At 46.5% G+C, this 16728-nt stretch overlaps 1 protein-coding gene across 1 annotated transcript; it reads left to right on the top strand.

The window, feature by feature from the left end:
• The first annotated feature begins 1140 nt into the window (after window positions 1-1140).
• Window positions 1141-15200, top strand: LOC140502743 (uncharacterized). Its single transcript, XM_072606711.1, is given in 10 exon segments — window positions 1141-1278; window positions 1419-1717; window positions 8269-8395; window positions 8883-8978; window positions 9208-9264; window positions 13287-13401; window positions 13704-14559; window positions 14561-14641; window positions 14643-14687; window positions 14689-15200. Coding segments are annotated over 9 exon segments (1782 nt in total). The 5' UTR covers window positions 1141-1278; window positions 1419-1465; the 3' UTR covers window positions 14842-15200.
• The last annotated feature ends 1528 nt before the right edge of the window (window positions 15201-16728 follow it).

The following is a 16728-nucleotide window of genomic DNA, read 5'->3' as shown; positions in this document are numbered from 1 at the left end:
AGATTATTAAAGTTTTGCCGGATAACCCTTTAATATAAACTTTAGATTTTAGTAAAGGCCAGAGCTTGACGAGTCCGGACCTGGTAGTCTCTTCTGTCACTTTGAGTAGACTTAAGAGAATGCCTTTTTGGTGTGTCAGCAAAATAGAGGGGGCTGACTTAATCATTCCATGAGGAGACCCTCTCTCCTGGCATTTTAGTGATAAGAGAAAAGAAAACACACAAACGTCCCGGGTTGTAATTTCAGCTGAAACTTTGTTTCCCCTTTCCCATGTCAGCTACTTCTAACGCCTGTTTAGGACAGGGGGGATTTCCTTTCTTGTCATATGTCATGGAGACATATGTTTACCCAGCCTGGAATCGCAAGGCTCAGCTGACACTGACTTTGCTCTAGTAACTGTCTTGTCTTACTGAATTTATGATTTGTTCAACTAAGAGAGTTTCTTTCTCATGGCAAAATGTACTTAAGACAGAAGATTTCTGTACTACGTAGTCAGAGTCACCTCTGATTCCATACTCTATGACGGTTATTTTAATTAATTAATAAATAACGCATGCTTTTAGCCTCATGTCTTTTCTTTAACCAAGTTTCTAGGTTAACAGCCATATTGGGTTGACTCTTAAGGAGACTAAGCGTTTAGAGGACCAGATAGAATCTCAGCTAGACAGAGTCAGAGCTGGATTGAATTCGAGTGCTTTCCTGGAGCAATGTGGAACTTACAGGGTCTAAGGAGGATCTTGATAAGACTGGGGTAACTGGTGATGTCATCCAGGGTGGGAAACAGCTGGAGGGGATTGGGAGGTATCAGACAATGGAGGGCTGGGGTGGGAAGCGGGGGAGGGGGGGGCATCCAGAGGTAACAGACAACAGAGGACCAAAAGGAGGTTCCCACAGTTTGTAACCCATCACAGTGGCTGGAGGAGGAAGCCTGACATCAAGAGGATTCATTTTCCTGAGTTCAAATCCGATCTCTGATACTTACTAGCCGAGTTACCTTGCGCAAGTCACCTAACCCCGTGTGCCTCAGTTTCCTTATTTTTCAAATGAGCTGGAGAAGAAAATGGCAAACCACTACAGTATTTTCGCCAAGGAAACGCTCAATGGGGTAGCTTCTCGGTACTACATTTCCCAGAAGACTTTTCGAGAGCGCCAGGGGGTTCCGGGCAGGGTCCAAGGTGACGTCACGTCCTCCCGCCAGTCGCTTCCTTTTCCTGGATGCTTTGGCTCCTGTCACTCTCAGAGCGGTGGGAGCCACGCGGCCCTGGGCCCTGGGCCGGGGTGAGTGAGGCTCGGAGGTGGGAGAGGCACGGAAACGCCTAGTTTGGGAATCTGGGGAGGGGAAAAGGCGGAGGAGGAGAGTGGCGTCCGAGTACCCCTCCATCCTGCCACGCCCCCAACTGCGTCGTTTCCGCCCACAGACTCCTCGGCCTGGCAGGGAAGGGGGCGTGGCGAAGGATGGCAGCCAATGGGCGGTAACACTGGCCTGGGAGGCGCGGGGCGCGTGCGCAGCATTCCTTTGGCTCCTGACTCCGCCCCCTGCGGGCCGTCTGCCTTCGTGGTCTCCACACGTGCTTTCAGCAGTTGCGATTGGCCGTTGCTGACGGGGGCGTGGCCCCCACGACCCGTTCTTTTCTGTTGGAGCCTGCTAGCGCTCCCTTTTTTCTGGGAGGAGATGGCCTCGACGCCCCCCGCTGGGGCTCCTGCCGCCCCCGACTGGGTGAGTGGGGGACGGGAGGGGGTAAGCACCCCAAAGCACTCGCTGTGTACCTGGGGGCAGCTGCCCCTGCCCTCGATGGGCTCACGGTCCGGGGTTCCAGGGGGCTCTTGGCCAGGGAGGGCTAGGGAGGGATCGGAGCCCCGAACTGGGCAGGCGAGGCCCGTGGGGGCCCCCCAGGATTGGAGAGACCTTCGTCTGGCCTCAGACACCTCCTAGCTGGGTGACCCAGGACACGTCACTTACCCCCGTTTGCCTCAGTTTCCTCATCTGTAAAATGAACTGGAGAAGGAAATGACAAACTATTGAGGTTGGGGTGCTTGGGACCCCAAAATACCGACACCCCAAGTCTTGCTGGAATGAATTGGACTCAATCCTTCCAACCAAAGAAAAGCAGGTTATTAGGGATCCGCCGTATTGGGTTGGCTTTTTAGAAGCCTCCCACGTTGTGACCCTTGACCCTGGCCAGAGGCCAGATGGAGCTCACAGAAAGAAAGACTAGTGGAGATCTGGGGGGTGGGAGGGGGTCTAAGGCCCTTGGCGAGACTTCATGGTGATGTAATCAAGGGTGGGAAACAGCCCGAGGCAACTGGGATGTATCAGACAGTGGAGGGCTGGGGCCAGGCTAGGTCAAAGGTAACAGATTTGGGTGGGAGGATTCAAGGGGGTTCCCAAAGTCTGTGCCCCATCATTCCCCCCAAACAAAAGGGACCCAGATTCTTTTGGGGTAAAGGGCTTCCTGCTGGCAAGGGGAGTAGAGCTGTCCCTGTCTCCATGGGTCTTGTTCAAGGAGTCCTCTGGGAGTTGATGGCTTCCACTGTGGAGGAGACAGACCTGGCCAGGAGCTTAGGCAAACCCAGACCAAACTAGCAGAAAAAGAGTATACAGAGGTGACCATGACAAGGCCAAACCCTAGAAGGGCATGTTTGAGAGGGGATTCATTGCTGTCAAATGTCCCCTTTCTTTCCAAATTGCTTCATGGGCGTGTAGAACATGAAAAGCATGTCTGCTGGCCACCGTCAGTTCCTGGGGTGCCCTCTGGGGGGTTGTCCTGGAGGGGCACTCCTCCGACCAATGACCCTCCTCATGGCATCCAAAGCAGGTTTTTCCACTGCCCAAGTCTCCAGCTTCCTCCAAGGGGGCGCGCCAGAGGGACATGCCCTGAGTCTTTTCCTGGCCATGGCAGCAGCCAAGGCCCTGGCCCTGCATTCTCTTTTCCTTTGCTGCAATGAGGTCTCTGTTGTTCAAGACTCCAAAGGCTATCTCCAGTAATTGGGCCTGAGAGGTTTGGGTTGCCAATTTCTGCAGTTTCCTCCTAATATCTGGGGCAGACAGATGAATAAAATACATGCTAAGGATTGCTGCCTCTTCTATGGAGCCAGGATTCAAATTCATGTATTTTTTAATAGACTCTATCAGCTTGTCTTGGAAAAGGGCAGGGTTTTCCTTTTCTCCCTGAGTAATTTCTTTAATCTTTTGAAAATTTATCGGTTTTTAAACACAGTTTTTAGGCCTTCCAACAGGCAAATTCTCTTGTGGTCTTCCTTTCCTCTCTCCTCACTCTTTTGATAATCACATCCTGGGTCACCAGTGGGAACAGCAGGTGTTCCTGGGGAATATTTTGTGGGGTCATCGCTAGGCAAAAGATCCCTAAACTTCTAGACCTGTTCCCATATTCTCTTCTTCTCCCAAGTGGTACTTGTGGAGAAGAGAAAATGCAAATCACCCTAAGAAAGCTCGATTTGTAGGGATAAGGCCCTAAAATCCTCAGTAAACCTAGTGAGGTCTTCCCAGTATCTCTCCAGTTTCTCTTTAACCTGAATGAGGTCTGAGAAGAATGTTACATACGCTCTAATGGTCTCATTAGGGGAGGCAAGCACTTCCCTCAGGAAAAAAAGCCCTGAAGGCCTTGTGGGGACAGGGGCTTAGTTAGAGAGATAGGAAGTCCCACTTCTTGTGAGGGAGGGACAGAGGAATGCTGGCTGAACTGAATTAGACCACAAGGCCCAGGGATCTGGCTGGCAAGGGAAAAGATCAGCTGGTACTTGAGGAGAGGAAGAGGTCAGAGGGGGAGATACCCCAGAGACTGCCTGAGGGTCATTGAATTGGCCCCCATTCTCCCTTTGTGATCTAGTGGGATTTTGGAGGAGGGTCTTGATGGAACTGGGGTAACTAGAAGTCAGAACCAAGAGAGTGGGATTTTGATGTGATCAAGGATGGGAAACAGTCAGATGCGATCTGGAGGTCACAAGACAGCGGAGGGCTAGGCTAGGTCAAGGGTAATAGGTTTGGACATGAAAGGCAGATTATGTGGAAAGATTCAAGGAGAGTTCATGGGGCTTCCCATCAGAACCAGTCTGGCATCTTTGCCAAGAAAACCCTTAAACGGGGTCGCGAAAAATCAGACAAGATTACAACAACAAATCACTGAAGACCCTTACCCCCAAAGAGGTTTCCTTTGTGTGGGGGGGAGTTGTTACCATATCAAATGTGTGTCCCACTTTGCATATTTTCCCAGCTTCTGACCCTCCCCATCTGCTTTGTTTTTTTTTGGTAGTGGGGTCACATAGCCAATAAGTCTGAGTTCAGATTTGAACTCAGGTCCAGCTGCCCCTTCCTCTCCCTCCGATCTGTTTTGAGCATCATCTGTAATCCTAAATAGAAGGAAGCCATTAAGTTTATATAGGTGGGAGGGGAGGGGAGGGGAGGAAGAATGTTGTTGATTAGTTAGCCTCAAAGTAAGCCAGCCCCTCTGGGAGGGAACCTGGGAGAGACCACAGGACCCTCTGATGGAGTTGGTGGCCAGGACTCTGGAAATGTTCCTGGGGAAAATGTCTCTCCTGTCCCCAGGTGAAGCCAAGCCTCTTGGAGTGCCTGTACCGGAAGTCAGGAACCTCTTTTGGGGTCCCAGGAGCCAAGTATGTTAGGCCTTCAAGATTGTATGCCTTCCCTCTAAGTCCAGAGTTGTGGGGACCCACAGAGGCACAATCTGAGAGCTAGGAGCCATGTCCTAAAAGCCCAGGGAGAAGAGGCTAGTTCACAATGCCCAAGACTATGGAGGGCATGGACAAAAGGCCATTGGATTTGACCACAGAGAGCCCATGAGTGACTTGGGAGGAGCTAAGAAATCGAGGCTGGATTGTAAGGGGTGAACTGGTGAGAAGAGGAAGCAGAGGCCATTTGATGTGATGCCTGGAGCCAGGTAGTACTCAGCTCTGGGAATACAGATCCAAGCAGAAAGGCAACATCTGGCTTGTGGCTGGAGCAGATGGAGGAGGTAGAGCTGGCTCACCTGAGAGCATATTTTCAGGATGGGGAGGGTCGAGGAGAGCCAACAGTTGGGGGAGGCTGGAGTTTAGAGGGAAGAGGGGATGATAGTGGGAGAAATCTGGGGTATAAACGGGGTGAAAGACCATCATCTCCTTGTCCGTGACCTGAGCTGGAGGAGAGAATGAGGCATAACGTCAGCAGATTTTGAGATACAAAAGTAGCTGGGGCGGCAAGGTCCTCTGCCAAGGCAGATGGAGGGGTAGGGTTTGAGCTGCCCTGATGATGGGGTACAGAATGTGTGGGGAAAGAGCTGCCAGGCTGAGAGCCCAAGTGAGATTAGGCCAAACAGTGAACAGCTCTTACAAAGATAATCCAAGGGTGGCTCTCATGGGCTAAAACTATTTTTTTTTTGTCTAAATCTAACGAGATGGTGTTTGTTATGGATGAGTACAACTATAGTCTGACCCTTTATGGGGGGGGGGGGGGATTGATGATGATCTGGAAAAGATGGAGGCCCTAGGGAGCCCTGGGCCTGGAGTCAGGAAGATCCCTCAAATCTGGCCTCAGACACTTAACTAGCTCTGTGACCTTAGGCAAATTACTGCCATCTGCCTCTGTTTGCTAAATAAAATGGGAATAGAATAAATACTCTGAGTAAATAAAGTGGGAATAACCAATCAATAAACATTTATTGAGCTTTTATTATTGGCCAGGCGCTGTGCTAATCACTGAGGATAGGAAAAGAGGCAGAACCCACAGTCTGATGCAAACAACTATATCCCAAGGGAGCTCTGGACCAGATGAATAGGAAATAAATAACCGAGAAAGGCTGGAATGAAGAGGGGTGTGACAGGCTTCCAGTAGAAGGTGGGGTTGCCACCCAGGGTTGTTGTGAGTCTAAAATAAGCCAGGGAATACTTGTAAAGTGTTTGTAAGCCTTTAAACAATCATGCCCCTTGTTACCTAGATTGGTAGATTAGCAGATTACTGAGTTAAGAGTGTGAGTTAAGAGTGGCACTTAACTGTGAGTTGAGTGGCACTAGGCAGGCAGCCAACACCACCCATGCAACTACTCCAGGACCCAGGTACCACCCCCTGAGCACTGGGGAATTCCCCTGAGTAGTGTGTCTGTGAGAGGACATTGATAAAGGTGAAGAAGGGAGGGGAATCCTCACAGTGGAGGGAGGACTTGGGAAGGAGCTAAAATGGAGAAGAGATAACTAGGAAGGCTTTATGACACATCTCCTCTGGGTCTGGCACTACATTCTAATGGGAAACTAGAAAGGGGGTGGGTGCTAACGTTTGATAGTGTTCATTCACTTCTAGAGAGCCAAGCCAGAGGTGAGGCTGGGGCTGAGGTGGGCTGGCCACATCTGGAAGCCACGATGGATGTTTCTGGGGAGGCCCAAACTGGCCAAGGGCCCCACAGAACAGCTGCGTGAAGCTGCTTTTAAGTTTGTAAAAAATAAGAGAAAAATAAGCGGGCTTTGCTTAACCCTGACAGCATGCCAGGCACTGTATTAAGTGTGGAGCAGACAAAGAAAAGCTGACACCAGATGTCTTAGTGTGCAGACAGGTAAGCTGTAGACTAGATAAATGGACAGTGATCCCCCGAGGTTCCAGGAAGCTAGGAAGTGGGTCTAGGGAAGGGGAGTTTCCAGTGTCACCAGATCCAAGAGCATATGGGGCAGTGGGGGAGGAGTAGGAGAGCAGGAAGGTGGAATAAACTTGGAAGGGTCATGCCTAGACTGGGAAATCAAATGCTGTTTAATCGGGAGTCACTGGAGCTGATTGAAGGAGGGGCAGGGGCTGGCGTGGATCTGTCTTTTAGGAAGGTGAACCTGACAGGTGAGCAGAGGGTGGATTGGGTGGAGCTCTTGGGAAGGAGACTGCCTAGGAGGTCGTTGCAGCTGTCCAGACCTCTCCTGATGAGGACAGGGGAAGCGTCAGAGGAAAAAAGGAAGGATAAAATGAGGATGAACAGGCTGTGGTAACAGGTTGGATGTGGGGGTTGGGGGAATGACATTGACGTTTCCAACCTGGGTAACTGGGAAGGTGGCAGTGCCCTCTGTCATAATAGAAAGTTCACAAGGGAAGAGAGGTTGAGGGGGGAGTGAGTTTGGTTTTGTATATATTGAGTTTAAGGTGACTATGAGACCTCCAGACTGAGATATCTAGCAGAAAGAGGAATTTGGGAGAGAGGTTTGAAGATCATGGCAACCAATGAGATGCCCAAGTAAAATTGTTTAGAGGGAGAACATGCTTACTTAGTGGGTATGACCTGGGTCCAGGATGAACCTGAGAGGTAAACCAGGTAGGAGGAAAACCAGGATAAATGAATGCCACGGAAACCTAGAAAGCAGAGGGTGATTGACACAGATCAAGAAGAATGAGGACCAAGGAGTCATTGGTGCCTTTAGAGACAGCAGTGGAATAATGGGGCCAAGAGCCAAACTGTGGCTTAAGAATGGGAGGAAAGACAGGGAAGCCCCTGCTGGATATGAGCTTCTCAAGGGCTTTAGCCCCCAAAGAGAGAAGAGATGAGGTAAGACTTGGGATGGATGGATCAATGGGAGGATTTTGGAGGATAGGGGAGAAGATGTGCCATGTTTGTGGCAGAGAAGGAGGCAGGAGATGGGGAGATTGGAAATGACAGAGGGGACAATGTGTTGGAAGAGATGGGATGGCTTGGGAAGGGAGAGTAGGCCACCTTCAAAAGAAGGGCCACATCTTCCTGTGCAGTGGGGAGAGGAGGAGGACTTTGGGAGCTTGGAGCAGGGATGAGAAGGCTAGAGAGTCTTTGAGGGAGGTATGAAAGGACTGCTTGCTCACGGAGTGGAGTTCCTCACCACACAGTGAGAGCCCTACCTGCATTGAAGGCTTTACAGGGAGTCTGGGCATATCCTCCAAGGATGGTGTACCTTGATTAATGCTCAGGTTCAGGCCAGGTGTCCTCTTATGCTACTCCCAGATGATTTCAGCAGCTTCCTCATCTGTCAGGTGGGGATGACAACTTCCATTTCTGGCCTAACAGCTGTTGACAGTGAAGTATTTTGTCATCCAAAAAGCATAGCATAAATGAGGCCTAGACCTGTTCTCCGTTTTGTTGCATGGATCTAGTACAAAGGAGGACAACTGGTGGGCACTCGATACCTGTTTGTCTTGGTCGACTGCTGATCCCAGGCAACGTAAGGACTAGTCTGAGTAATTTCTTGGTGATTTATCCTGCCAGGTGCAAGTGAGGAATGGCCCCTTGATAACCACAAATGTGTTTGGTGTTTCAGGGATCCGTGACATTCAAGGACATAGCTGTGACTTTTACCCTAGAGGAGTGGCAGCACCTGAACCCTTCCCAGAAGGACTTGTACAGGGATGTAATGTTGGAGAACTATAGGAACCTGGTCTATTTGGGTAAGGATGGCTTTTCCTGATCCTATTTTGATCTAGAGAGGTGTTGTTTGGGCTGCCTGCTAATACTACCAGTCTCCGCATCCAGAGAAGTGTCTTTGTTCTGTACACCTGGAACTAGGTACCTAGATGGTATTCTCCCAGAGGCCCACTCCATTCCCTCAGGACCAGAATTCGTGGGTAGTGTTCTAGGTATCTGGAGAAATAGTCAGCAAACCTTTACTAACACCTGATGTGTACCAGGCATGTGCTAAGTCCTGAAGATACCAAGAAAGGCACAGAACTCCTGCCCGCTTTTGAGGTGCTTACATTCTCTGCAGGGAATGACATAGTTTTCCTTTTGAGCCCAAATCCCCTGTGGGGCCCTGTGCCTCCATGGGTCCTTGGAGACATTCTTAATGACCTTTTTTTTTCCACAAGAGAGAAGGAATTAAAATTGAGTTCCAAAAGGGCTCTTTGGCCATAAAACCTTTCCATGTTCAATGCACAGACCTAGCCGTTTCCAGACCAGATGTGATCTGCCAGATGGAGCAAGGGGAAGCCCCTTGGATGCCAGAGGGAGACATCCCCCAGAGCCCCTGTGCAGGTGAGTGAGGAGGCATGGCCACCACCAACTTGCCTTGTTGGTCAGTTGATTCCTCATAGGGAAAACATTTCTAAAATAATGGCCCAGCAGCCCCCTGAAATGACAGAGCACCGTGCTGAGGCCCCTTCAGCCTATTCCTGCCCCAGCCACCTGCTAACATACCCACTGAAGGACCATCCCTTCCTCTCAGAGAAGAAGTGGCGGGGTCTTGAGCAATACCTCTTTCCAGGTTTCCAAAGACGTGAAGTGTTCCTTAGAAAATTGGAGGAAGGCCTTCTGTGGAGAGGTGAGTGAAAAAAGACCTGAAAGTCCCAGAGGAGTCCCAGATAGTGTCAGGAGGCTGGATGTTGGCTCCTGAATGCGTGGAGCTAAAGAATCTGAGGAGGGACGGCTCATTCCCTAAGGGATGCTGACATGCATCCATGTGGGCCGATGTCCCCCAGGCAGGTCAGAGGAGGTGACAGGTCGCATAGACATACTGAGGCAGCAGTTTGTTGACTATTCTCTTGTCTTTCTGGGCAAAGGCCCAACATATAACAGAACCAGCCAAGATGAACTACCACAGCCTTTTACTTGCCATTCACATGGGCACAAAAGATGCTGCCATGATGAACCCAGAAAGTCCTGCCAAGTCACATCTTGGGTAAAAACTTCAGGTGTTTTCATGCACAAAACTTGATGTGTGGAGGGAGGGATTAGTTATTAATCACTCAGCCCAGTTATGTGCTATGCACTGGGAATACAATTCCAAGCAAAAATGGCCAGGAGAAAGGTGAGGAAAAGTGAGTTCTGGGCAGGAACTCACCAGTCAGAGGAGGATTGAGGCATCTCTGGGGAGAAGGCTAAAAGTCCTGGAGAATAAGAAAAGTCATTGTGTTGGGCCTGGGCCCTTTCTGACCTGGAGATAGTATCTGAGAATAGAAAGGAGCTTCTGGGTTGACGTGTGCCTTCTTAGGAATAGATAATCCCCAAAAGCCTTTAAAGACCTTACTTGCCTGGTGGCGCTGACCAGAGTGACATGCCATTGAAAAAGGAGGGGGATGGTGAGAATCGCCAAGCAGATACCATTGAAAGACTCGATGGTCAGTGTAGCAAGATAAATGACTATGGTCATACACAAACTCCCAGGAAACATCTTCCTGCTGAGAAAGGAGCCAATAGTGAGAAGGCCCATGGCCTCACATGTCAGTATCTAAATACATCGAGCCTAAAACAGCCAGCAAGACGAACTGAAGTTTGGAGCAGAGAGATGTGAAGTCCATCTCATTGGATTTGGGGATTAAGACGCAGAACTAGACTTTGGATCTGATTGGGTCGATTTTATTGCAAAGGTAAGAAAAGAGGGGTGCGACGTTGTTTGTTAAGGAGGGCTACTTGTGAGGGAATTCAAGGACCAGAAAAGAGTATTTGGGTGAAGATGAAACGAAGGAAAATCCAATGGCTTTGGCATTATAGGGGTCACTCTTTGAGGCAAGGGATGTGAAGAAAGAAAAGCTGATGTGGGAAGGGACAGAAACAAGTAAATGAGCATTCTGTGAATGCTTACTGTGTGCCACTCACCTAGTAGTAGAGGGGCCATGATTTTGAAGTCCAGAAACCCATCTCTCTTCTTCCAGAAGTTCACCACAGAGCATTCCCCCAGGAAGAGGTCCAGGTTAATGGGGAAAGGTTCAGTAGAAAGGGTTACAGACAGAGCAGAGCACAGTTAATGACGGAGAGAGGAGGGGATGGGATCATGAATGGATGGAGGCATTGGCCTCAGGAAGAAGAGGGGCCTCTTTTCCAACAGAGATGGGAATGAAGGAGAGAGTAACAGACTGTGTCATTGGGATGTGAGTGGAGAGTGCCCAGTGGGCAGCTTTCATCATTTCTGTGAAATAAGAGGATAGGTCTCCATCTAAGAGGATGGGAGAGGGATTACTAAGAGATCTTGGTGAAACAGCCATTCATTGTGGTGAGTAGGGGTGAGAATGGATTAGGGAAGAGGAGAAGAGATCACCTTGTCCCATTGAGGGCCCATGTAAGTTAGAGAACAAAAATTGACCTGGTTTTGTGACTTCTCTTCCCCCTTTCTTTTTTGGCTAACCAGAACACTTGCTCTTTTTCAAGAAAGACAAGATGGGCTGATCCCTTTTCCAGAGCAAGAGATGACATATGGGCCCCAGAGTTCTTCACTAGTACTCTTGGATAAGGAAGGCCCACTTGAGGGAATCCACTGCAGTGAACTTTGGGGAGAAAATGGATGGGCTTTAGAAGCCTTTAGGTGAAGGACCTGGGGATATTTAAGGACAATGTGACCATAATTCAAGTTTTTGAGGGGCATCTTAAAAAAACTAGAAAAAAATTTTTTTAGAGTAAGAAAAGGTTAAGGATCTCAGGAATGAGCAGTGAAAAACCTTAGGAAGGCAAGAACAAGCATTTATTAAGCACTTGTTATGATAGAGAAGACAACACCAGCCCCAAGCCCTGCTAGGCTTCCCACAAACCAACTCCATTAAATGAATCACAAGCAGTTTTTCACACTTAGCCAGCTGCCTGCTTGCCTGCATTCTTCCTACCTCTGATTGCTATCTGACCAAATTTCCTCTTAGCTCTGCTCTGGGTCTGCCTCTTCCTGTTCCACCCATTCAGTAAGCTTCTGTCACCACAGGCTGCACATGACTCAGACTTCCATGTGACCCTGGCAGGTCACGGGGGCCTATTAATGAGTGGGAAAGATCTCTCCATTTAAGTTACCATTATACCATGCCTTCCCTCCTTTAGGCCTCCCCACAAAAAAGCTCTTGTATGCAAAATTTCTCCCTCTGTCACTCACACTAGCTGCTCTGCTTCATTGTCACTTCCAGTTCCACCCATTCAACAAGCTTCTCCCACTATGACTTCCTGTCACTAGGGCTCTATCACAGTGGTCAGCTGGGACAGAGCTCAGAGCAGGTCACATAGGCCTAGTAATGGGTGGGGAACATCTTCCTATTTCATTAACATTATTGATCCTCACAACAGCCCCATAAGGTATGTGCCTTTATTATCTCTGTTTTACAGGGGTTATGCAATAAGTGTCTGAGAATTTGAATTCAGGTCTTCCTGACTCCAGGCACTGCATCCTTTTAAAGCATTGTGCTGTGTGCTGGGGATACAAATAGAAGCAAGGCAGACTTTAACAGGAGAGACAGTACATAAAGGAAGGTCCAACACTGAGGTGGAGATATGGGCCAGGGTGTCCTTGGGTAGACCAGTAAGATGAAAGGTAATATAGCTCTTGTCTCTCTTTCGTAGACATTGTCTTATTTGCTGATGGTGCCAAGGACTTTGGTAGTAAAAGCTTTTTTTTCCCTGAGTCTTCAGTCACTGGCTCCTATGGAAGTCAGGGTTGCAGCACCTACAGATACAGCTGCCACATCCACACAAAGATTGCTCCCCTGGGCAGTAATTTCAGATTGAGCTGGTGATTTGGCAGCAATGCTGTTTCTGGGACTTGGGGTACAGGGTTCTGGAGAGGAAACTGTCTGGCACATAGCAGTGCCAGGTCTCTCCCTCCTAGGTTGCTTTGCTGATTTTTACACATACAGAAACAGTGTTTGGAAACTATGGACTCATAATGTTAGCTTGGATTCTTGAGAAAATTCTAGAATGGATGCTAGTAAGATGGTTAGTGAACATATAGCAAGGGAAGTGGCTAGCCTGCTGCCTCCTATGCAAAATGATTTGGTTGTACTTGGACTTCTGGGTGTCATCTCTGACAGTGCTCATTACTGGAACAAAAATTCTTTCCATATAGCTCACGTGGTTCCCACATGACTTTCCTTTTTCTCTAGGTTTACTCTGATAACATGTGCTGCTTTTGCTAAAGAGAAGCCTAGTGAGGTTGGAGAGCCTTTGGGCCTAAGAGTCAAAAGATCTTGGTCCTCCCCCCAGTGTTGATACTTGGCAGTGTAACCTTGACAGTAACTCTAAATCCCCTCATTTCCTTTTTGGCTAGCACATCAAAGCATATTACTTTAACAAAAAAAGTTAATGTGATTTTACCTCCTCTTCTAGAAACAATGTACATACTATCATACAGCAGGTACTAACCCGTATTACTGCAGCTCAAAAGCAACCTTGAACTTGGGGACCAGAAAATTTGAGAGGAAGGGGTGAGGAGCAGGGCCGCTGTCAAGAACCAAATCTCCAGTTGTCGTGGAAGGTCATGAGATTGACAGAAAACTAGGAAGTAGCTAGTATTTATGACATGTGCATTTCTTTTGTATTGGGAAATGATAGTTGAAGCCAAGGAGTCCACTCTAAAGCTTGGCATTATTTTGAAAGGGTTCTATAAGGAAGGATTATCAGGGCATCATCAAGTCCATGTTACCAAGCTGGGAGAACCTCTGGAATGTGATGGCACGTTGGAGAAACAGCAGAACAAGAATAAGTCTTCTAGGTAAGTCAGGCCCTACACAAGTCATCAGCGAGGGGTGGGGCAGAGCGTGATTCTTGGGCTGCTCCTTATTCTACCATAGGGATTATGCATCAGAAAGTCTCCCAAACTGTGATACTCAGAGAAAATACTTCCAAGTCTATTTAGACTGTGTAAAGATGACATCTTTGGCAAAAACTGGATATTTTCTAATTGCAATTGCAGTTGGGTTGACTTTATTTAGTGTCATCATGGAGAAAGTGTATGAATGTAGTAAGTACTAGGAAAAGCTTTAACTACAACTTGTTCATTACTTCCCATCACAGATTTCATACTGGAATGAAACCTCATAAATGTAATGAATGTGGGAAGGCCTTCTGCTGGCTTAAGAGACTTAGTGCACATCAGAAAAGTCATAGTGGAGAGAAACCCTATACGTGCAATGAGTGTGGGAAAACCTTCCGGCTTAATAGGTACCTGACTTTACATCAGACAATTCATACTGGAGAGAAACCTTACGGATGTAATAAATGCGAGAAGGCCTTTCGTAGGAATGAACAACTTATTCAGCACCAGAGGATTCATAGTGGAGAGAGACCTTTTATATGTCATGAATGTGGGAAGGCCTTCCGACTTAATGCGCACCTGACTTTACATCAGAGAATTCATAGTGGAGAGAAACCCTACGAATGTCGTGAATGTGGAAAGGCTTTCTCTTGGAGTTCCCTACTTAACCGACATCAAAGCATTCACACTGGAGAGAAAGCGTATAAATGTAATGAATGTGGAAAGGCATTTAGCCGGAACACGGGACTTACGAAACATAAGAGAATTCATACTGGAGAGAAACCTTACAAATGTAATGGATGTGAGAAGGCTTTTCGTAGGAATGAACAGCTTATTTCACACCAGAGGATTCATACCGGAGAGAAACCTTATAAATGTAAAGAATGCGGGAAAGCCTTTCGTCAGTTCTCACAATTTAGTCGTCATAAAAAAATTCATACTGGAGAGAAGCCTTATGGATGCAATGAATGTGGGAAGCTCTTTTTAGAGAAGAAACAACTTACCCAACATCAGAGAATTCATACTGGAGAAAAACCTTACAAGTGTAATGAATGTGGGAAGGCCTTCCTAAACAGGAAACCACTTCTTCACCACCAGAGGATTCATCATGCAGGAGGAATTACCACCTTATTGTAGCAAGTATGGGAAGATCTTCCTAGAATGGAAACCGCTTATGCAACATCAGAGACTTCATAAGTGTAGAGAAACCTTATGAATGTTATGAATATGACAAGGCCTTCCTAGAGAGGAAAGAACTTAAGTCAGCACTGGAGAATTCATAAGTGGAAGAAAACCTTTATGCGTATAAGAAGGTCTTTAATAAGAGTTCCCAATTTAGTGAATATAAAAATAATTCATGCTTACAGAAACCCTATGACAATGGCAAGGCCTTCCTAGAGCAAACAACATCAGAAAATTCATTGTGGTGGGAAACTTTGTGAATATAATAATGTGGAAAGACTGTATGAGAGCACACATTTTAGTCAGTATCAGATAAGTAATACCAAAGAGAAGCTATGGATATAGTGAATGTAGAGTGGCTTTGTGACAGTGCAGGTCTCGCATGACATTAGATACATTGTCCTCGAGTTTATTTTTACTGGGTCTTTTAGGTTCATAAATTTTAATGTGTGATTAAATTGTTTAATTTCCCATTTTCTTCCTTTAATCTTGCTTTGTTGGAAAAACATTTCTTTGTTAAATATTATGCTAGCTCTTGGTATTAAATAGGTACTGTTTATCATATTAAGGAAAAATCCATTTCAGTGCTCTTTCATGTTTTTATTTTTTTAAATTATTTTATTTGTTTTCAGTCACTTCCATCTATCTTAAATTTTTTTACCTTCTCTCCCTCTCCCTTCCCCCTCCCTACCTGAGACAACGTACATTATATAGGTTTTACACATACATTCCTATTAAATACATTTTCACCTTAGTCATATTGCATAGAAGAATTAAAATGAATGGGAGAAACCATAAAACAAAACAAAACATAATACAAAAGAAAATGGTCTGCTTCATTCTGCGATCCAATTCCATAGTTCTTTCTCTAGATATGGAAGGCATTTTGCCTCAAGAGTCCATTGGGTATTTTTAAAGTCCTTGCATTACAATGAAGTACTAAGGCTACCAGAAAAATTCCTTGCACACTGTGGTCGTTACTGTGTACAAAGTTCTCCTGGTTCTACTCCTTTTCATTCAGCATCAGTTCATATAAGTCTTTCCAGGCCTCTCTGAAGTCTTCCTGTTCATCATTTCTCGTAGCACAATAATATTCCATTACATTCATATACCACAACTTCTTCAGCCATTCCCCAATTGATGGGCATCCCCTTGATTTCCAGTTTTTGACTACCACAAAGAGAGCTGCTATAAATATTTTTGTACATGTGGAACCCTTTCCCATTGCTATGATCTCTTTGGGATAGAGTCCCAGAAGCGATATTGTTGGGTCAAAGGGTATGCACATTTTTGTAGCCCTTTGGGCATAGTTCTCTCCAGAATAATCAGCTCACAACAGATCAGCTCACAGCTCCACCAGCAATGAATGTGTTCCAACTTTTCACACATCTTCTCTAATATTCATCATCTTCCTGTTTTGTCATGTTAGCCAATATGATAGGTGTGATGTGGTATCTCAGAGTTGTTTTGATTTGCATCTCTCTAATCACTAGTGGATTTAGAGCATTTATTCATATGACTATAGATAGCTTTAATTTCTTCCTCTGAAAACTGCCTGTTCATATCCATTGACCATTTCTATTTACCTCCTGTCTCTTCATCAAAAATGCTTGAAAGCTTTCTCTTTCATTAGTCACTTCCTGCCCTGTAAGATTATACCTAGTTTTACTGGGTATGTTATTATTGGTTGTAATTCTAGTTCTTTTGCCTCCTGTAATATCACATTCAAAGTCCTCTGATCCTTTAGCGTAGTAGCTGTTCTTGTGTGTTCTGTGTGGTGAGTGTGGTTCTGGCTACTTTCAGTATTTTCTCCTTGACCTGGAAGCTCTGGATTTTGACTATGTTCCTGGGAGTTTTCATTTTGGGATCACTTTCAGGGAGTGATTGGTGGATTCTTTTAATTTCTATTTTCCCCTCCAGTTCTAAGTATTAGGGTAGTTTTCCTCTATAATTTCTTCGAATGTGATATCCAGACCCTTTTTGTGATGATGGCTTTCAAGTAGTCTGATAATTCTTAAATTATCTCTCTATTTTCCAGGTCAGTTTGAACTGTGAGATGTTTCACTTTTTTTCAGTCTTTTGACATTGTTTTTATTGTTTCTC

Source organism: Notamacropus eugenii, chromosome 4, assembly GCF_028372415.1.
Source record: "Notamacropus eugenii isolate mMacEug1 chromosome 4, mMacEug1.pri_v2, whole genome shotgun sequence".
In the NCBI taxonomy this organism is placed as follows: domain Eukaryota; kingdom Metazoa; phylum Chordata; class Mammalia; order Diprotodontia; family Macropodidae; genus Notamacropus; species Notamacropus eugenii.
Note: the sequence above shows the minus strand (reverse complement) of the source record. Positions and strands in the feature narration are given on the sequence as shown.